The sequence below is a fragment of the Arvicola amphibius genome, chromosome 15 (genome assembly GCF_903992535.2).
Source record: "Arvicola amphibius chromosome 15, mArvAmp1.2, whole genome shotgun sequence".
NCBI classification, from domain to species: Eukaryota; Metazoa; Chordata; class Mammalia; order Rodentia; family Cricetidae; genus Arvicola; species Arvicola amphibius.
This window is the reverse complement of record NC_052061.1, coordinates 10,833,192-10,855,596: the sequence shown is the minus strand read 5'-3', so window position 1 is coordinate 10,855,596 and position 22,405 is coordinate 10,833,192. Positions and strand designations below refer to the sequence as shown.

The 22,405-nt window shown below is 48.0% G+C and overlaps 1 protein-coding gene across 3 annotated transcripts in view; it reads left to right on the top strand.

Moving 5' to 3' along the window:
- Nod2 (nucleotide binding oligomerization domain containing 2) overlaps positions 1–22,405 on the top strand; it is a 43,565-nt gene that overhangs the window by 6,842 nt on the left and 14,318 nt on the right. For all 3 annotated transcript variants that reach the window (XR_005283336.1, XR_005283335.1, XM_038312883.1), the window contains 5 exons: positions 6,817–6,919; positions 10,094–11,909; positions 18,640–18,723; positions 18,890–18,973; positions 20,856–20,939. Coding sequence is in view for 1 of the 3 variants with exons in the window: in XM_038312883.1 (XP_038168811.1) it covers positions 6,817–6,919; positions 10,094–11,909; positions 18,640–18,723; positions 18,890–18,973; positions 20,856–20,939 (2,171 nt within the window). In the remaining 2 variants the exon portion in view is untranslated. The remainder of the gene's footprint in view (positions 1–6,816; positions 6,920–10,093; positions 11,910–18,639; positions 18,724–18,889; positions 18,974–20,855; positions 20,940–22,405) is intronic.

Sequence of the window (22,405 nt, the reverse complement as noted above, 5' to 3'; positions counted from 1 at the left end):
CCTTCTCACTACGGCGCACAGGGCCTGAAGGCATGCCCCCAGTGTGCCTTTCGTTGGCATTCAAAAGCACCTATTTCTTGTCCTTCCTTGGTGCCTCCTGTGACCGGTTGTGGGGACAGAATCAGTTCATGTAGAAGTTACCATATTTGACCTAGTGCTCAGTGGTGTAACCAGGGAGAGAGTCTCTGAAGGGTTTAAAGAACACCACCAGATGCTTAGGCCCCAGAGGAGATGGGAGCAGGAATACCAAAAGTGTCGAGATTGTCCAAGGAAAGAAAATGGGAAAACTTACAGGCCAAAGAAGCGATCCGTGGATGCTTATAGATACCCAGGAAGAAACAAAAAGGAGTGCATGGTCTTACCTAAATCTATGAAATGCAGCAGGACGGAGGGACCTTTAACCTACTAAACAGGAGAAAGGCAGGATTTCAGTGAACAAAGACTCCATCCCAAGAAAGAAGTAAGTGGGGCCAGCCACCTTGGATCCCAGCCCTCGGTGAGTTTCAGGCCAGCTAAGTCTACATGGTTAGATCCTGTGTCAAAAGAAAGGAAGGAAGGACTAAGTGGACCCCAAAAGCCAACACTGAGGACGAGGGAGTTGGCTGAGGGATGCGACAGTGGAAAGAACAGGGAAGAGCAGATCTGAGGATGTGGAGGTGACAAAAAGTGTCCCACAGCCTGAAGTTAAAGATTAGCATCCACTTTTCCTTAGTTCCCTTCAGCGCTGCCATTCCGGGATCCCTGGCTTTCTTTCCCTCCGTAGCTCAATTTCTGACTCAGTGTAGGTGGCACGGTATTTCCAGCTAACATGTGTCTAGCATTAACCCCTTCATTTCTTTAGAGAGGTGGCTCTCATTGGTTGAAGGTTGAGAAGGGAAAACGCGTTGTGGAATAAAGCAGAATGCCCTGTTTCCCGAGCAGGTGCAGAGAGAGGGTGTGCACCGGGCACAGGACCAGCCTTCTTTCTAGCGGACCACTTAAGCCCTGGTACATCCTCCCAGCGACGGAGGGTGTGTATGTTGAGAACGAAGAACAAATTCCCTGTTTGCGAAGGGCTAACTAGAAATTGAGTCCAGGCCTGTCTCTTTCCAGGGAGTGCACACTTCCCTTTGTGTCATAAGATGTGAAAGCGCTCTGTAGTTTTGCTCAGCTGGGGATAACAGTTGTTGGGGAACCTCAGGCTGGCAATGCCAACTGTGATACCAGCTGTCTGCGTGACTCATGCAGATGCTAAAGCCAACGGGGCTGAGGTGACAGACTGAGCTAAACTTGCTTGCTCCTGTCATAGTACCTACTTACACAGTTGCAAATTGGGAAATGTGCCATACCTACAAAATAGTACGTTTCATACGTCTACATCCAGATTAAGAAGCTGCATGTTATTGATACCTTGCCCTTCAGGTGCAACCAGTAGAGGCAATCAGTAATTGTCTGTTAATCGTTCCTTTGCTTTTTTTTTTTTTAAAAAAAAAAAAAAAAACGGTTTCTGTGTCTTTTGTTAGAAATTTCCAAACTGTATGTTTTATTTTAAAAAAATGAAGTAGCAAGCTACACATACAATGCCAAGAAACAGCAACATTGCCTTTTCCTCTTCGACGAAGGCTCCCAGGTCAGAGTAACTTACCAGGGTCTTGGGATGTAGCCTGGCCTCTGCTTCCTTGGTGGTCTGCTAGGGACCCTCTAGTAGGTCAGTGACAAAGTCATTGGTGAGTACAGAAATCCTGGGCTCGGAAATCCTGGGCTCGTTCAAGCTGGATATCTGGTAGAGGAGGTGTGAGGCACGTGGGAAGGATCCCGAGAATGTGGTCCGAGGAAATGGGCTGTGCTGCCCAGTCTGCTCTGAGCTCCTTAAAGCCCATTCTGACTTCCAGGAACAAGTTGGCACGTCTGTTGATGACACCATTGTCCTCAGCTGCCGTCGGCTGGTTTTCTCCATTTCGGTAGACGATATATCCCCTAGTCTATTTTCCCTAACGGACTGTTTAGAAATTGAACTTTCTGGGGCTGGAGAGATGGCTCAGAGGTTAAGAGCATTGCCTGCTCTTCCAAAGGTCCTGAGTTCAATTCCCAGCAACCACATGGTGGCTCACAACCATCTGTAATGATGTCCGGTGCCCTCTTCTGGCCTGCAGGCAGACACACAAACAGAATATTGTATACATAATAAATAAATAAGTATTTAAAAAAAAGAAAGAAATTGAACTTTCTGAGTGTCTAAAGCTTCCCTCATAGTTGATAGACAGCACAACTAGGGATCGCTAGTGGCACCTCTGTAATCCCAGGAGAGGAGCATCTGTAAGGACTGTATGTGCCGCAGAGTGAGCCCGTTTAAGGATAGTCTGGTCAATTTGGTGAGACCCTGTCTCAGAGTTAAAAGAGCTCTGGAGCTATGCCTGAGTAGTAGAGAGTTATCGTGTGGCACCCCAGGTTTAATCCCCAGCACGCAAGCAAACAAACATTCTGGCCGTCATTTTCCTTTGGAATTTTGATGGTATCCCTCCGTTATCTTCCCTGTTTAGTGCTGCCACGAAGACTTTGGAGACCATTTTCTCTGTCTTAAACTAGTCCCAAAAAGCCAGTACAAGCAGTAGAGGTGAATCCTGGTGCCACTGCCAGTGGCCCTGCAGTCTGCCCAGCCATGCAACTGTCACCCACATTCAGAGAGACTAGTTTGGACCTATGCTTGCTCCTTCGTAGTCCGGCTGGAGTTGGTGAGCTTGGAGGCATCACCATCCCTGACATTAAGCTCTATTTTAGAGCTACAGTAATGAAAACAGCTTGGTATTGGCATAAAAACAGAAAAGTTGACCAATGGAATTGATTCAAATACTTGTATATTAATCCACACACCTATGAACACCCAATTTTTGACAAAGAAGCTAAAATTATACGATGGAAAAAAGAAAGCATCTTTAACAAATGGTGCTGGCATAACTGGATGTCAACATGTAGAAGAATGAAAATAGATCCATACCTATCCCCATGAACAAAACTCAAGTCCAAATGGATCAAAGACCTCAATATAAATCCAACCACACTGATCCTGATAGAAGAGAAAGTGGAAAGTAGCTTTCAATGCATGAGCACAGCAGACCACTTCCTAAATATATGTAACTTCCTAAATATATATATGTCAGTAGCACAGACACTGAGAACAACAATAAATACATGGGACCTCCTGAAATTTAGAAGCTTCTGTAAAACAAAAGACACAGTCAATAAGACAAAAAGGCAGCTTACTGAATGGGAAAAGATCTTCTCCAACCCCACATTAGACAGAGGACTGAGCTCCAAAATATATAAAGAATTCAAGAAATTTGATATCAAAATTCCAAACAACTCAATTAAAAAATGGGGTACAGAACTAAACAGGGAGTTCTCAACAGAAGAATCTCAAATGGCCGCAAGACACTTAAGAAAACGTTCAACATCCTTAGCCATCAGGGAAATGCAAATCAAAACAGCTCTGAGATACCATCCCACATCAGATAGAATGGCTAAGATAAAAAACCACCAATGATAGCTTATGCTGGAGAGGATGTGGAGTAAGGGGAACACTTATCTATTGCTGGTGGGAATGTAAACTTGTACAAGCACTTTGGAAATCAGTATGGTGGTTTTTCAGAAAATTAGGAATCACCCTACCTCAGGACCCAGCAAGAGTTGTAACTCTTGGGCATATACCCAAAAGAAGCTAAATCATACTACAGGAACATTTGTTCAACTATGTTCATAGCAGCATTATTTGTAATAGCCAGAACCTGGAAACAACCTAGATGCCCCTCAACCAAAGAATGGATAAAGAAAATGTGACATATTTACACATTAGAGTACTACTCAGTGGTAAAGAAAAAAAAATGACACCTTGAAATTTGAATACAAATGAATGGAACTAGAAAAAACCATCTCGAGTGAGGTAACCTAGACCTAGAAAGATGAACATGGTATGTACTCACTCATAAGTGGATACTAGCTGTGAAGCAAAGGATGATGAGCCTATAGTTCATGATCCTAGAGAAGCTAAGTAGCAAGGTAAATCCTAAGAAAAACATACATAGATCTACCTTGAAAAGGGAAATAGACAAGATCGCCTGACAAAATTGGAAGCCTGGGGGTTGAGAAAGAAGAGGGGGCAGAAGGGGAGAGGAGAGGAGAAGGGGAAGGGCAAGGAAACTTGAGGGAATGGGATAGTTGAGATGGAGGAAGGACAGAGATAAGAGCAAGGAAAGAGATATTTTGATTTGAGGGAGCCATTATGGGTGTAGCAAGAAACCTGGCACTAGAGAAATTCCAAGAAATCCACAAAGATGACTCTAGCTAAGACCCTAAGCAATAAAGGAGAGGGTGTCAGGACTGGCCTTGCCCTGTAATCAGACTGATGAATATCTTAAATATCACCATAGAACCTTCGTCCAACAGCTGATAGAAACAGAGGCAGAGACCTGCAGCAGAGCACTGTGCTGAGCTCCCAAAGTCACTCCAGGGAGGAGTGAGAATATGAGCAAAGAGGTCGAGACCATGATGGGAGCATCTTACCTGAGCTTTTCTTCTCTTTTTATGCAACTGAAGCTGCTTGAATGCTGGAATTTCTAGATGAATCCTCAAGTTTTCTTCTGTTTTTCATTGCTGTGGGTTTTTTCTGTTGTTTTTGAGACAGGATCTTACACTATAGCCCAGGCTGGCCTGGAACTCTTATGTAGCACAGGTTGGCCTCAAATTTGGGGCAATCCTCATTCTTAGGCCTCCCTCATTCTTTAGCGGCCCAAGTACTGGGGTTACAGGCACAAGCCACCATAGCCAACTCTGTGCTGTTTTCTGCATGGTACTTTCAACTCCAGACTCTCGAGTTCCCATCTTCTCATTTGCAGTGTGTGGGGCTCTTTTTACTGTTCCTTTATTACAGTGTCTTGCTCTTGTTTTAGGGACGTAGTCTTTGATATAGACATAATGATATTAGTAGTTGGGTCTTTTGTTGGTTTTTATGTTTGGTGGGATTGTTTTTATTCATGCTACACACATTTCTGTGTTAGGGATGGAACCCAGAGCTTTGCACAGGCTATGCAATTGCTCTACCGCTGTGTGACATTCTTCATTTCCTGCATAAACCTTTGAACCTTCGAGCTGTTTTCCCTTCCTTACTAATTTGGCTCTGACCTCCCATATTTGACACTTTCTTTGGGTATGGGTAAACCTTGACTGTCTGTCTTCTTATTAAAATGACAGATTTTTTTTTGAAACTCACCAAGCAAGCAGATGAAACCTCCCTGCTGTGACTTCTACAACAGACAGTCAGGAAATGGCAGTTTCTATCCATAGACCTTTCCTCCTGGGGACCGAGTTCCTCAAACAGAAAGCCTTCCATCTGGGGTAAAGGTCTGTTTGTAGAGGCCTGGGAACCTGGAAGGTGAGTGCTTTGGGTAGTGGCAAGGTAGCCTTAGCATTCATTTTGCACGTGGTCATTTGAACCCTGGCTGTGGTGCCGGGGCTGGGCTGCAGGCAGGGGCAGAGCAGCCCTACCTAGGCAGCTCTGCGGTTCTCAGTTGAGCCACAGCATGTCTCGGAGCAGGACAGCAATAGGGCCACGTGTGCAGGGCTCAGTAGCTTGGGGACATGGGCTTCTGGGTGGCTGCTGAGCACTGCCACACAGCTGGGCCACACCATGAGTCTAAACGTTGCAGCTGTGGGAGACTTAACAGAAAAGAAAAGCAACACACTTAACTATTTTTTTTACATTGATGATATGTTGAAATGGTTATGTCTTGGATATTGTGGTTAAGTATGAACTGTGGCTAAGCTTGAATGCGCCTACTGTCACTGAAGAATGTGGGTGTTGGAAGGCTCCATTGCACACACATCGCTTCCTGGTATACCTTGGGCTCTGTTTCTGTTGAACGACCTGATTCCGGTCCTTTGAAGGTGGAGGTCACAGGATGTGCTGATGGAAGTCAGAGAAAGGCCTTCAAGGTGACTTCAAACATTGGGCTGGAAAGCTAGGAGGATGGCGGAGACTTGAGCAGGGATGGGGAAGGCTGTGGTCCGGACACACGTGCCTAGCGTGTGTTCCAGTGCATGTGTGCGCTTATGATACATGTAAGCAGAGGAGGAAAATGAGCAGTCGGGTGTGCAGGCCCCAAACTCAGGGGCAGCTGAGGTTGGAAGAGTGGGTTCTGTGCGGAGAGAGCGCTCAAACATTCAGGTGAGGCCCTGCCTTCCAAGTGCTCTACAGCGTCCAGAATCGTTTTCTGATTTTGTAGGTTGGTGGGTTTATGTATTTATTTATTTTGTCTTGTTTTATTTTGTTTTTAGCTGCTCATTATTTCAGTGGGTTTCGGGAAGGAGCCAGGCTGCCTGTGTGCATATTTCACCAACCATGACTACATATCTTTGTCTGCTAAATGCAGGCTGTGCTGCAGTTGTTCTTCTGGGCTCTCATTATGAGAGAAGAGGACTGTGTATAAAATTGTATTATTGGTGAAGTTTCTTTTAACTTAAATGCTTGATACCAGAAATGTTTGGGATATTTTGGGGATTTTATAGTATTTCCATAAACAATGAATACATTGGCAGTTTGACCCATGTCTAAGCACAGAAGTTTTTTATATTTCATATTTCATAGAGATGGGGCCTGAAGGCCCTTTTCCACAATGTTTCTATTTTCCATTTGTGACATCATGCCGGCACTCAAAAGGTTTTGGGTTTAAGAGCATTTGGAGGTCTTCTGATGTCTAACTTTTAATAGAAACCTTCCCACACTCCTCCTCCCCCTCCATCAGTATTCTTGAAAAAAAGTGATAATGGCCTTTTCTTGGTCTGTAGGCAAGAAGGCTGCTTGATCTTGCCACAGTGAAGGCAAATGGACTGGCTGCCTTCCTTCTGCAGCACATCAAGAAATTACCTTCGCTGCCCCTGACTTATGAAGGTATGTATTTGTCCCTTTAAGGTAACAGAAAAGAAAAGGAAGTCAGCTGAGATTCCTGGTTAAAGAGCAAAGCACACGTCAGTTAAACGCCCATGTATCAGTGCGTTATTCCCTCAGGCTCAGTTCTTCCATCTGAAGCCTAGGGGTTACGTGAGTCACTGGGCAGCAGGGGAGATCGAAAGCCTGACAGCACAGTGGCTCTACCCTTTCATTGCTCCCTGAACTACCGTGCTCACTGCAGCCATGGCTTGTGGAGGGCTAGCTGTGGGTATACCTTGCTGTCTAAACTGCATTTCTCATCAGGCAGGGATAGGGCTGGGATCTCTTGATCCACAAAACCTAGTTTCTCATGATCTAGAACGCATCACCAGGGAAGTTTAGGGAATATGGTCTCACCCATGTCTATGCTCACCAACTGAGTGGTGTGAGAAGGCCTGGGTGGCATGGCCCAGACATACATCTTATGGGCATTCTCTACCATTTACCCACAGTCCTGAGTCGTGAATATTGCTATGTTCCATTCTCCAGATGGGAAAACTGAGACTTGAGTGGCAGGGAACAGGAAGTGGGTCTGACTGTAGTGTCCCTACCTTCCCTCCTTGGGAGAAGAAGGCATGAGTTTCAGAGAGGATCCAAGCCCGGTAGTCTCCCAGTCTTGTTCCTATGTAACTGAGAAGAAAGCTAATGTGGACTGAAGGCCCATGAACTATGTGCCTGGAGCTAGCAGATGGGCTTAGCATTCTGGCCTTGCCCTCTGTGCAGGAGAAAGCCTGTGGGCAGGATGGCTGGAGGCCTGTGCTTGGTACTCAGGTGTATACTACTTTGTACAAGAGCGGGAGGTGGCATCACTGTATGGTAGCCAGTATGGCCCTTGGTGAGCAATTGCTGATAATGTCATTAAGTATAGCAGGCCACAGAGGCACTATACGGTTCCCTGATATGAGATGCTTCTAAAGACGACAGCTGAGCAGGTGGACATGGTTGCAGACGCATGTGTGTGTGTGTGTGTGTGTGTGTGTGTGTGTGTGTATGTGTGTGTGTGTGTGTGTGTGTATGTGTAGAGGCAGAAAGATCAGGAGTTCAAGGTCGCATGTGTGTGTGTGTGTGTGTGTGTGTAGAGGCAGAAAGATCAGGAGTTCAAGGTCGTGTGTGTGTGTGTGTGTGTGTGTGTGTGTGTGTCGGGGGGTGGGTGGGTGTGTGTAGAGGCAGAAAGATCAGGAGTTCAAGGTCATCTTCCATTACGGAAACAAGTTGGAAGCCATGAGACCCTGTCTTAAGGGGAAAAAAGTAAAACTTGTGTTTATTTTCTTCAAAATGAAAACGAGAGACATTCTTTAACTTACTTTATTTTCACTTCACATTTATTTATCTACTTATTTTTATTTATTAATCTCTCTCTCTCCCTCTCCCTCTCTCTCTCCCTCTCCCCCCCCTCTCTCTGTGTGTGTGTGTGTGTGTACACATGCATGTGAACGCCCCATGGCATGCATGTGGAGGTCAGAAGACAACCTGCTGTTTCCCTCCACCATGTGAATTTTGGGGCTCAAACTTAGGTCATCAGGCTTGGTGACAGGTGCTTTTGCCCCACCTTGGGCCATCTTGCCAGACCTAGGTTTGCTTATGGTAATCCTAGAGACTGGCATTATAAGTCAGGAAATTGGAAAGGAAGCTGTATATCTTTTGGTATCTGGTCAGTGCTCCTGATATCGCCAAAGAGTAGAAAGAGTTACAAGGATCCTCACCTTTGGGAACAAGAGGCTTTGAATACTGGGTGTGGAGGCCCAGCCTCTCACCCCAGCTCCTAGGGAGGCTTAGGCAGAAAGATTGCTAGTTTGAGGCTGGTCTGGGCTCCATAGTGAGGCCTGTATCAAAGAAGAAAATAGAAAGAAGGGATATCAGCATATATCCTGCTTGGCTCTGCAGGTACATCTATGGGCTAAGAGCTCTCTGACAAGAATCTGCTTGCTTCTGAGTTAAGGACAAATGAGCTGGTGCTTTCCTGGGGCCATTGAGGCCATGGTGGGTGAGGATGCTTACATCCTATGATGTCCTATGACGTCCTGCCTGTCTGGGCCTCTGATCAGCCCTTCTCTATTTCCTGAAAGAGGAACTAAGCTCTCAGGAGGAAGTAGTGCCATGGGTACAGAGGGGCAGGAGGAAGAAAGGGCAGGCAGAAAGGATAGATCTTGTTGATGACTTGGCACAGGCGCCCGGTGACCCTGAGTTCTCAGAATCTGCCTCTGCTTCCTGCCAGTCCATTTAGTCTTCATATAAGGGAACGGAGGCATGGGTTTCAGGAATCGGATCCCGACACTGCCCGTGGCCACTTTTCTTGTCGTGGTATGGAATACCTGACTGAATTAACTCATCGCTTTAGGACTGTCTGTTGTGGCCAGGAGGACTGGTGGCGGGTGCAGCTTGGCCCAAGGAGTGGTAACAGGAGAGGCTGATTCCATTAGGGCCACAGACAGGAAGCAGAGGGCTCAGGTGGAAGTGGGCCAGGCTGTAACCTTTGAGTCCTATCCCTAAGGGACTATGTCAGCTGGCTAGCCCTGTGTCCTAAGTGTTCCACACCTACTAAAACAGTACTGACAGCTGGGGACCAAACATGCAAACACATAAGCCGGCGGGGACATTTCACATTAAGGCCTTACCAGTCCCCGTTTCCATAGAGAAGAAAACTGGACCTAGCAAGGCCAAGTTGCTTGCCAAGCAGGTGGTGGGCCCAGGTGTCAGACCTAGTAAGTTGGAAACCTCAGCCCTGTCCCCTATTTTCCCTCAGAAACTGGCAGAAGAGACTGAATGGTAGCTCAGGCCACGCAACAGGAACAGACAAACAGGACATGCGGATCCTGCGAGCCATACCTTCCCTGGTGTGTTCAGGTGGCCAGTGTCTTGTATTGGATGCTATACTTAACCAGGTGGCATCCATCATCCCTGTTTGTCCGTGTCAACGTTCTCTGACATTTTCCTGCTTTGCAGGGAAGAGCCAGGTTCAGGAAGCTTCTGTGGCTGCCCCCAAAGCCCACAGCTTATCAGTGGCCACTTATAGTGGGCAGGATAGGTGCCCACTAGCTCTCTGAGCCATGTATCGCACCCCCAGTGTAGGTGACTCTCTGCATAGGTCTCGTTATGACCACGATCCCAGCCTCATTTTCCTATTCTGTACCCCAGCTGCTGAGTGTCAGAGGTTCATCTCGAAGCTGAGGACCATGGTGTCAGCTCAGTCTCGCTTCCTCAGTACTTACGACGGGTCGGAGAATCTTTGCCTGGAGGATATATACACGGAGAACATCTTGGAGCTGCGGACGGAGGTGGGCACGGCTGGGGCCCTGCAGAAGAGCCCCGCCATCCTGGGCCTGGAGGAACTCTTTGGTACCTATGACCATCTGAACAAGGATGCAGACACCGTGCTGGTGGTGGGCGAAGCAGGCAGTGGCAAGAGTACTCTCTTGCAGCAGCTGCACTTGTTGTGGGCTACTGGGCAGAACTTCCAGGAGTTTCTCTTCGTTTTCCCGTTTAGCTGCCGGCAGCTGCAGTGCATGGCCAAACCGCTGTCTCTAAGGACGCTGCTCTTTGAGCACTGCTGTTGGCCCGATGCTGCGCAGCAGGATGTCTTCCAGTTCCTCCTTGACCATCCTCACCGTGTCCTGTTAACCTTCGACGGCTTGGATGAGTTCAAGTTCCGGTTCACCGACCGGGAGCGTCACTGCTCCCCAACTGACCCCACCTCAGTCCAGACCCTGCTCTTCAACCTTCTTCAGGGGAACCTGTTGAAGAACGCCTGCAAGGTGCTGACCAGCCGTCCAGATGCTGTGTCAGCGCTCCTCAGGAAGTTCGTCCGGACCGAGTGCCACCTCAAGGGCTTCTCTGAAGAAGGCATCGAACTATACCTGAGGAAGCACCACCGGGAACCCGGAGTGGCAGACCGCCTCATCCGCCTGCTCCAAGCCACATCGGCCCTGCACGGTTTATGCCACCTCCCTGTCTTCTCATGGATGGTGTCCAGATGCCACCAGGAACTGTTGCTGCAGAATGGGGAGTTCCCAACGACCAGCACAGACATGTACCTCCTGATCCTACAGCATTTCCTGCTGCACGCCTCCCCCCCAGATTCCTACCCCCTCGGTCTGGGACCTCGGCTCCTTCAAAGCCGACTTTCCACCCTGCTGCACCTTGGCCACCTGGCTCTCCGGGGCCTGGCCCTGAGCTGCTATGTGTTCTCAGCCCAGCAGCTCCAGGCAGCACAGGTTGACTCTGATGACATTGCTCTTGGGTTCCTGGTACGTGCCCAGAGCGTTGTGGCCGGGAACAAGGCACCCCTGGAATTCCTGCATATTACCTTCCAGTGCTTTTTCGCCGCCTTCTACCTGGCAGTCAGTGCGGACACAGCGGCAGCCTCCCTCAGGTACCTCTTCGGCTGTGGCCGGCTGGGCAGCTCACTGCTGGTTAGGCTGCTGCCCACTCTGTGTATCCAGGGCTCCAGAGTCAAGAAGGGCAGCAAAGTGGCTCTCCTACAGAAAGCTGAGCCACACAACTTGCAGATCACAGCAGCCTTCCTAGCAGGTCTGTTGTCCAAGGAGCATCGGGATCTGCTGGTCGCATGCCAGATCCCCAAGAGGGTGCTACTCCAGCGCCACACATGTGCCCGCTCATGTCTGGCCCAAAGCCTTCGGGAACACTTCCACAACATCCCACCTGCTGTGCCCGGTGAGGCCAAAAGCATGCATGCCATGCCTGGCTTCATTTGGCTTATCCGGTGCTTGTATGAGATGCAGGAGGAGCAGCTGGCACAGGAGGCTGTGCGTCGCTTGGACATTGGGCACCTGAAGTTAACATTTTGCAGAGTGGGCCCTGCAGAGTGTGCTGCCCTGGCCTTTGTGCTGCGGCACCTCCAGCGGCCTGTGGCCCTGCAACTGGACCACAACTCTGTTGGAGATATTGGCGTGGAGCAGCTGCTGCCCTGCCTTGGTGTCTGCACAGCGCTGTAGTGAGTGTGACAAGTGTTATCATTTATAAAACTGGGTGACCTGAGGCCAAGGTGGGTCCCATCCCGTTGCAGATAGGAGACCAGGAGACTGACCTCGGTGGGTGAGAGACAGATACACCATGCAGAGAGAGCTTGGATATAGAGCTTATTTAGTGGGTTATGGAGAGAGAGGGGAAGGGGAGAAGAGGAAAAAGGGAGAAGAGAGATGCAGAAACTGCTTCTCTAGAAGAGGGGACAGAGAGAGAACCCACTGGAGAGGAGGTGGGAGGGGGGGATTGGGAGTGGGCGGGGCTTGTCTCTTAAAGGGACAGGGTACCCAGGTGACAGGCCCGGCCAGCAGATTACATTCCTGCCTTTCTCTTACAGTAAGAAGAATGGGAGTTAAGGATGCATGGCAGGTTGAGGGAACTGGGACAGCGGGTTCTCAAGACTGCTTCCTGCTTATTTGTGGGCGTTGAATCTTACTTGGTGGGGCCTGAGAAAGCTGGGTGCTGGTTATACCTTGGGGTAGCTGGTTGCATCACTCCTGTCCAGGATTTATGGTGTGAAACTGTCCAGTGTCTCTTGGACCTGGCAAGGTGTTGGCAGAGCAGAGGATAAGGTTAGGGTTTAGGAAGCAAAAAAAATCAGGATTCGAGAGAGGTGTATCCGACCTGTTTAAGGCGAATCCTTCAGTTTGACTCCCTGGAACTCACAAGAATTTTCTGAGTTTGTAAACCACCAATTTTAGACACATGCATTGTTTAAACTGCAGCATATTTACGTCAGAATGACTGTGACAGATGTTTTTGCGCGATGGAAAATATCTTTAGAGTAGTAATCTGCCAGAGTTAGATTAATAGATTAAGGCTATCAAAGGCAGCTTGAGAGAGAAATTTGATAACTTTCATTTGTCCTCACACCTTAATAACCTGCATTTGTGTATCTTAAAGCACCTTTTATTTAGAACATGTTAAGAAGTTGTGCTGAAATTTGTCTGGTGAGGTTTTCTTTTTAAACTGACGAAAGTTCTCAGCCGTCAAACTGCATCAGAGATCTTTGAGAAGGATAAAATACTTGAGTTATGGATTAAAAAAATGACAGATAACTTACTCGATTGGCTTACCTACAGCCGTTCCTCGGCATCCTCCATGATCATTGAGGGCAGGGACATCCAAGACTGTATTTGCCTTCTGCTGATTAGCTCAGGGCTTGCCAGGTTTTAGAAGATTCCGTGGATTAGGAAATCTGTAGGAAGACAAACCTACCTTGCACTGAGGAGCATCGATTCTGATTTTCCTTTATCTACTGTCTGGAGATCTTCAGGAGTTTAGTTGAAAGGTAGTTTTTCCCCAGTGGTCAGCGCTTGAAGCAAATTGCGGATGGACGTTGTTCTGTGCCCATTTGTCTTCTGCCTTCTTTGGAGGAAATAGAGTGCTGTTGTTAGGAGCCAACCTGTCTCTTTGTTATGGAAAGCCTTTTAATGATCAAATATTTAAATGCCATATTCCCCAGATCTCTGAGCACTTGAGGGCTGTTTGTGGGGTAAAGATAAGTCATGACTACAGTGTAGGATCCGCCTGGAGAGCTGAGTCCAAGCTTGACTGTACTGGTTTCTAACTCAAAAGGTGAGATTTATACCTGTGAGAGACAAAGAAGAGAAAACTGTTTGCAATAAAAGCTTAGCGGTAGAACTGACGATAGTGGAGAACGGCTCACAGGAAAGGCTGTAGGGCTAGCTTCGAAAACATCTTTTAACAGTAAGTACATGTGTAGATATACATAGTTGAATTTAAGTTTTATACACATACACACAGAGTTAAAGCTAACTTATGTTCATACATAAAGTTAACTCAAAAGCCACATGCATGCATACACACATATATTAAATAGAAGCTGGGTGAAGTCGATGCTTTGGTGGGCCCTACCAAAAACATGGCACTGCAAAAACATACATGTAACAAGAGTCAGTAAGACGAATTTGGAGACAAAAACGTAAGTAAACTGCAAGACTAGGCAAGGAATACCTCAGTAAAGATGGCGACTTAGTTACCTAACCCGCCCTTAGTTGGGCCTGTGGCAAATGCTACTGTCAAGTTAAGATGGAGAAGCCTAACACAGAGTTGAAATCCAGAAGTCTGGGTCCAAATCCAGGTCTGCCACCCTTTGTACATCAGCCAGACCCTTTCCTCGTCTGGCCCTTAGTTTCAGCACAGATAATGACAGCCGCTGTCCTAGTTTGCTTTCTGTTGCTGTGGTATGATATTCTTACAGAAAGCAACTTAAGGAGGAAAGGGTTTAGTTCATCATCTATGGAGCCAGGGCAAGTGGGTGAAGAAGAAACTATGGAGGAATGCAGCTTATTGGCTTGCTCAGCTAGCTTCTTTATACACCCCAGGTCCACCTGCCTAGGAACGCTATCACCCACAGTGGGCTGACGTAGGGTCCACCTACGTCAATTAGCAATCAAGAAAATGACCCGTAGACATGCCCACGGGCCCATCTGATGGAGGCAGTTCCTCAGTTGTTCCCTTTCCCCAAGTGTATCAAGTTGACAATCAAGACTCGCCATCACAGCCATACTCAAAGTTTTGTGCTAAACACTGTGCCACACTTTCCAGAAATCACCTCGTCTATTTCCACAACCGCGCTGGGCTCATCTGGGCTATTAGCACCCCCATGACCTTTTACTTGAGGGTCACAGACGTCAAGTGACTCATCCATAATCGTAGAGGAAACAAGGATGGCTTTCACAAATCATGTCTTTCTGGTTCCAGATTTCCTGGTCTGCGCCTGTGGGTGTACTTCTAATGCACTGGGAAAGTCTTGAGGGCCCATGCAAAGTTTTATGTCTTTATTGGGGACCACTTCAAATCAGAAAGGATTTGAACCCCATTAGAGTCTTTAAAATCTCACCAAGATGGAAATTTCAGGTCTTGAGAGAAAGCGGGTGGAGGACTTTCTGTTACCCATGTTGCTTTCTGCTCTGTGGCTGAAGCATGAGGCTCTGCCCTTTGGAACGTCTGGGCTCTTGAATGTGTGGCACTCTTTCCATGTCTGGGGTCAGATGAAGGCGGAGGGTATGCCGAGGCCTGTCAACCAGCGTGACTGCAGCTCCCAGCTCTCTTGTCCTTTGTCTCGAGAGGGAACTCCTGCTATTTTTTTTAAAGAGCCTATCAGAAAGAGGAAGTAGTACATTACAGTTAAGATCTAGAAACAGCCTCCAGGGGCATTGGTGCTCCTTATAGATAACCTTAGTTGAACTGAGCAAAAGGCAAGATTCCTGTGTGTATTAGGATGGCTTATCTGCTCTGAGACAAAGCCACAACATACAGACACGGGTGTGAGACTGTGGGGACTTGACTAACCCTTACACAGGGACCATGGTTGCATGTTTATAACACATGTACAGTATATGGAGTTAATATACTGCTCTAGTGTATACAATAACTATATGCTAGAAATATGAATAGTTCCATCTGGGTCTTGAGGAAACAGATGTTGCCCGTAAGCTGGGAAATAGGAAGAAAGTCTATGGAAGCAACTGCAGAATTGTGGATGGGAATTAGGAAAGACCTGAGGCAAGGGAGGATTTACTGGCTGAGAGAAGACCTGGAGAGGGTCTTGAGGAAGGGCTGCATATGAGGTTAGAAAGCCCCGTCCCTTCTCTCTGCCCCTTTGCCTTTCCAGTATTGGGTCTCTGCTGGCTGAGCCCAGCAGGGAGGCTGAGGCTGCCTGATGCCATCTTAGGGTATCTGCCTCCCAGCATCAAGAGCTAAGAGAAGAGCATGGTTCTGACCAGGAAGATGAGTTGACATGGCCTGTACCATGTGCCATTTGCTAGGGAAGGGGGCAGCATGGTTCCTTGACTGGGAATTTGCACACCTGTGTGCTGAAGCTGCTCTGGTAGAAATTTGAGTGTGCACCTTCCTTGATAGTGGGACCATACTTTTAAACCATGAACCTCAGAAGACTAGCCACACTGGCCTGGATAATCATCAGAGCAAGTCATCTCTGGAATTTTTTTTTTTTTAATGAGGCCTCAGCCAATCCAGGCTGATCTCATATCTAAGATCTTTTTGTCCTAGCTTCTCGGTACCAGAGTTACAGATACAGTCTACCAAGCTGAGCACCTATCTCTGGAATGTTTAAATGGTCCTCTCTCCATGATCCTGTGGCATGCCAATGGGTCTGGGAGGCTGTTGTATCATGAAAAGATGCTTGTTGAATAGGAGATTCCCAGGCCACAGTAATTCCTGTCTGGGAGGCTTAAGCTTGGGGCCTGGAAAACTGTAACAAGCATCCCCAGATGCCAGAAGTCTTACCCTGTGAGAATATGCAGGAGCCAGCTTCTTTTACATTGAGCGCTTGCAGTGTATGGATGTATGTTTCTGGGGGATCCATGTGTCGGGAAGTGTAGTCTTTAAGGAGCGGGGCATTGTGGGATGTCTAGGTTATTGGAGGTGTGTCCTCATAGGGTTACAAGAGTCCAGTGTTCCCTGGCTGGAGATGTATGCTCTTTCCCTCCTTCACCTTCCAGTCATGATGCGATGCCTTGATACAGGCCCTGAAGCAATAAGGCCATCTAATAATGGACTGACATCTCGGAAGTGTGTGTCCAAACGAACCTTCTCACTTTATACGTCAATCACCTTGGGGATTTACGTTAGGAAGAGAAAGAAGATTTGAACACAGTAGTTAAGGCCCTTGACCAAGCTCTACTGTTCTTAACCTATGTACAACTGAGAAGTGGTTGGCATTTAGTGTGTGTGTGTGTGTGTGTGTGTGTGTGTGTGTGTGTGTGTGTGTAACACAGCCACAAAGAGGGAGGAAAGAAAGTGGAAGGGAAGAAGGGGCAGGCTTCTTTCTCTCCCACAGTGTGAGTCTGCATCTTCTTCACTGGAAGGGTTTCCATGCCAACTGAAATCCTCGTCTCTAAGAAACCCTGCCTGCAAAGTGCTCCTATGCAGGTTTCTGTAGACTCTGCTCTCTGCCTCGAGGCTGATGGTTTTGGTTTTCTGTTCCACTCAGAGAGAACACACAGGCACACAGAACAGAAACAAGAGCCTTGGGAAACGACTTCCCTTATTAGCTCTGACTTACTCTGCTTTTTTAAAAAAAAAATAATTTATTTTTATTTTGTGTACATTGGTTGCTTTCGCCTGTGTATATATCTGTGTGAAAATGTTGGGGTCCCTGGAACTAGAGTTACAGACAGTTGTGAGCTGCCGTGTGGGTGTTGGGAATTGAACCTCGGTCCTCTGGAAGAGCAGCCAGTTCTCTTAACTGCTGATCCATCTCTGCAGCCCCTCACTCTTCTTTCTTTCATCTGTTCTATTTCAGCTCTTATTCTTGCTCAGGACTTTCAGAATTGTCTGTGGGACTCCCTAAGAGGTCATACGACCTGCAGCTCAAAAACCATTTCTCTGAGAGCCTGAGAAAAGCCTTGGGGTAACCCTAAGCACTGTGCAACCTCAGCAAAGTCAGGTCACTTATTTGTGCCGCACATTCTCTCTGTTGAGGACATAACAGTAGGATCTACTGCATGGGCTTGGGGTAAGCGCAATGGTCCTGTTGGGGCGTAAATAGAGCAATGCCTGGCACATGGATGTACTTGTGATTCCAGGTGGCTCTTGCCAGGTATGGTGCTCAGGGGGCTGTATGGGCACAGTTTACTGAGGTTAGTCATTTCTTTTTTTGCAGATGAAGGGAACTGCAGCTAGCAATTCTAATTGGTCCCCATTTAGCAGTGAAGTTTGGGGAAGTTAGGAGGTACAGCCTTGCTGGCAGGGATCATGTCACTGAAGGTGGCCTTTGAGAGTTTAAAGACTCTTGTCACTTGGAGATCACTCTCTCTTTGTTCTTACCATTGACAATATAAGCTCTCATGCTCTGGCCTTCATGCCTAGCCGATGCTGGGTCTGCCTGGCATGATAGACACCTATCCTTCTAGAACTATAAGGCAAAATAAATGAGTGCTTCCATTAAGTTGTTCCTGGCTCATGGTGTTTTATCATAGCCATAGGAAGGAAACTAGGACAGTTGGTGAACAGCTGGTCAAGATCGGGACATCCTGCCGAGGGGGACTAGCACCTGGGCTTGTAACCATCCAGGCAGGACCACCTAAGTTTGCCTGAAGGTGAAGAATGGTGGGCACGGTTGTTAACATACACAGGTGTCTGATTTCACCGAGCACAGATTCCTGGGCTGCCAGTTCCATGCAGAGAAACTTTCAGATGCCCTTGTGATCCAGGGTCCTGAAGGAGCTGGAGAGGCTTGCCTATGTGCAGGGGCTTTGATGGGCAAAGGAGGGGAGTGAGCAGTGCTCACAAACCCAGGAATATTTCCAAGGTCTGAGCCACTGTGTCTACCTAACTGGTACTGCCATCTGCTTGCTAGGTGGTTATGTCCTGTTCTGGCTGCTTCTCCCACAGGTTGACTCCTTCCACCTAACAGCCTTATGTGGAGTGATCGTCATGGTCACTGTCCTGCAAAGATGTTCACTGGAATTAACACCGTGGCCTCTCAAAGACCCCAGTGTTCTTTAGTCAGCCCTCAAAGTCCCCGCCCCTTGGACTGTCCCCTACCATCAGCTCCCCTGGCCAGGGATTTGGGAGGGAGGGGCGTGGGCCATGCTCTGTCCTTTCTATTCCCAGAAGCACAGTAAAGCTGTCTTTTGGGAGATGAACATCTCTTTGGGGGTTTCTCTCATCAGCTCTACTTTTAACTGAACCAGCGATGTCTTTTTCAGTTTGAGAGATAACAACATCTCAGACCGAGGTCTCTGCACACTGATCGAGTATGCTCTTCACTGTGAGCAGCTGCAGAAGCTCGCGTGAGTTGGGCTGGGCATGGCCACTGAGGCAGCTATGAGTGGGTGATGGGGTGGGCCAGGTGTGGCCTGGCTGGAGGAGGCAGGGTGGCTCCTGGGAAGAGAGGTGGACACCCCGGTTAGCTTGCTGGTCATGTGATTTGTTTCCATCTTCCCCGGAACCCAGCAGACTCTTCAACAACAAGCTCACGGATGGCTCTGCCTACTCCATGGCCAAGCTCCTCGCACTCAGGCAGAACTTCTTGTCACTGAGGTTAGCGCTGCTTCCCCATACTCTCTGGCTCTGACGCTCCTCACCGCGGAGTTCAGGTGATCTGGGCTGGACCATGGCGTGACCCACAGTCCAGGAGAAGGTGTCACTTTGAGCTTGTTTCTCAGATGCCATGGCCTGATCTGCTTTACTGAGGTTGAGGACCTCCTCTTTTGGATGTTTGGTCCCGTGGGTGGAGAGTTTCTAGGCCTTTCCCCCCCCAGTATCTAGGAAGACTGTAAGTTCTTTCTGATACACACCAAACCTGTGCTTGCTACCACAGCCGTGGTTCCCAGTTGCTGGGTTGTGCCCCAAAACTTCCTCAGCACTCATTAGGTGAGGTTTGAAATGCCACCTGATGTTCCTGCCCTCAATTTGGATTTGTCTCCTATCAGAGATCAACAAATACACCCCAAGTCCCTAGTGCCTCTCTCTCTTGCTCTCTGATAATGCCTCTTATGATTTGTGAGGCAACAGCAAAGACAGCAAAGAATTGCTTCCATCTATTATTATTATTATTATTATTATTATTATTATTATTATTATTATTATTATTTGCTGGCTGCCTTTGGAGATGAGGGATGTCATTTTATTTGGTCACTGAGCTCACCTTAGACAGGGCTACAAAGACCAAGGCCACAGGCACGACTTTACACAGAAAGCTCTGTTCTCTCACTGCTGCCTGCTTCCCTATACTCACTTGGTCCAGCCAGCTAGGGAAGTCGGTGGGCAGCATGGGCTGTGGGACTCAGAACTGGAGACCTAGGTTTGCGTCCAGCACATGGGACTGTCATTGTGGCCGAACACAGGGGTTCTGGAGCTAAGCTGCCCCGGTTCAACTCTAGAAACACAGAGATTTGAATCCTTATTCGCTGCATGGCCTTGGGTCAGATAATGTCCTCACCTTTCCTTAAAATGAGGATTGTACTCAGAGCCATCTGAAAGGCCGTCATGATAGAGTTAACACACACAAAGAGCTGGTACAGTACATGCTTTATATAGTAAGCTCGGAGACTGAAGGATCGTGGGTAAATTATGTAAGCTTCCAGCTTGTGCATCCTTATGTTAGTTCAGTCCTCAAAGAAGGGAATATATGAGCAGAAAATGCCCACGGGTGGGAAAACAGGGAGGGAGCTGGGGAGACTGGGGACTGACCCTGCTGGAAGGAGATGGATGGGAGGAAGTATTTTGGATTTTGGAGCAGCTCTAAGGGAGTTCACGAAGCCTCTGCGGTGCTCTCAAGCCTAATCTGTCCAGTAGAGGTTTTGGGTTGTTTTCTTAGTACACATACTTTTTGGAATGAGATGGTCATACCTGCCCTATAAGATTGTAGTGAGCCACAGTGGCTTAAAGTGCCTTGAAAAGATGAAATGTATTGTAACTATTCTAGAAGGCTTGTCTTGGATGGCAACTCTGAGCTGGTGGTGGTGAGAGGGTAGATTCAGCTATGCTAGAGCCTTTTCGTGGTCTTGTCCTTACTAATTCCTGATACCCCTTTGGCCCTGCTTTCTCCCCTCCTGCAGTATCCTTGGTGTTGTCAGAGAACCTTCAGATTCCTCTTCTTTCCAGCCATTTCAGAATAGGCCAGTAGCACCCCGTGGTGACAGTGGGTTTGAAGTCATGGGGGAGGGGTGTCCTGGGGTATAGACTGAGGATAGCTGAAACTAAGAAGATGTGACATTTCCTAGGGAAACTACTTTTCAGAACAGCTTTCTGCTGTGACTCCTGCCCAGGACTTGGAAAAACCAAGTCCAAGTGGGCAGGAACCATGGTGGGAGTCACAATGTCAGTAAGCTCTGCAGGAGAGCATGTCACTGCCATACCCCAGGAGGGGCTGGGGACCAGTGTGCTGTACTTTCTTTGAACTTCTGTGTCTTCCTTTTAGGGTGGGCAATAATCACATCACGGGTGCTGGAGCCCAGGTGCTGGCCCAGGGACTCAAGAGCAACACCTCTCTGAAGTTCCTAGGGTAGGTTGGGTTCCGAGACGGAGGGGCCCCAGAGAACAAATGTGATGACTTTCAAAGATGTCAGGGCAGGCGAGTGCTTCACTTGAAGAGCCTACAGGCAGCCTTGGCTCGGGATGGAAGGGTGGGCTGGGGTGAGCGTGGGCGGTGCTAGGCTGCTTTCGAGCTGCCTCTGTGCTCACCTCCTGACCTGGTAAGTAGGAAATTCATGGTACAGCGGGTAGGGAGAGGGCTGCGCCTTGAACAGAGGACCTGAGCCTTCTGGTCCTCAGGGCTGCGCAGGACTGGGCTGCCTCCACAAATACGCTGTGCTTTTCAAGAACACCAGGGACAAAATGGACATGTCTAATGATGGACTTCCAAGGGAGGGGTCAGTTGTCAAGAACTTGGGATTGTGGAATCCAAGATGTAGGAAGAGAGTAACTACGGGGCCCAGATGTTTCAACCCATGGCTCTGGCAGGCAAGTTGCCCATAACAGTGTGAGCCAGGAAGGAGGCAGCTCACCTGAAGTCGGCACCCTTTCCAGCTGTGTTAGCAGCAACAGAGTATACACAAAATGAGGCCTTAGCTCTGTGGAGCTCCCTTCTGCCTGAGGCCTCACCTGACCCATCTGGACATTCATGTCCCATTTCAAGTTTTTTTTAAAGACACCTGTCTGGGCCAGGAATTATATCAGGAACTGAAACACTCTCATAGGATGCAAACTGTTCTGGAAGCCCGGCCCCTCCTCTTGCTTCACAACATAGTATGGGCGTCTTTCGGATGGTATAACCTCATTAAGAAGAGCCTCCCACTGGTTGGATGGTTTTAGCACATCTACTTGACAGTCACCTGTTGTGTGCACTTTGGATGTTTCCAGGTTTGTTTGTTTCCCAATGGCAGTGCCCTATGCCCGGAGTGGTGTTTTCATATGGCCACACCTCAGTCCATACTTAATCTAATGTATTGGCTAACTTTTCTTGCCAGTACTAAAATACCTGATACAGACAGCTTTAGGGAAGTTATGTTTATTTTTGGCTTATGGTTCCAGAGGGTTTAGTCCATTACTGTTCAGCCTCGAAGGTTGTGCAGAACATTGTGGTGGCAGGAACTTGTGGGAAAGAACAGCTGGTCTCTCCGTGGCTGATCAGCAAGTGGAGGCAGGATGTAGGAAGGGACCCAATACATGGCCCCAAGGACATACCCCAGGTGCCTACTTCTTCCATGGGCCATACACCTATTTCACCACCTCCCATTAATGCCATATTATGAATCCATCAAGGCAATTATTTATTGGTGAGGTCATACCCTTCAAGCCATCTGATTGTTGCTGGAAGCACCCTCACCAACACCTGCAGAGGTGGGCTTTATCTCTTAAACATTTCTCAGCCTAATGAAGCTGGCGATAAGAACGAACTATTTCACACAGTGAACGAAAGCACTGTGCCGCCCAGTGCAGCTGTCTTCGCTTATCTGTACATGTACACAG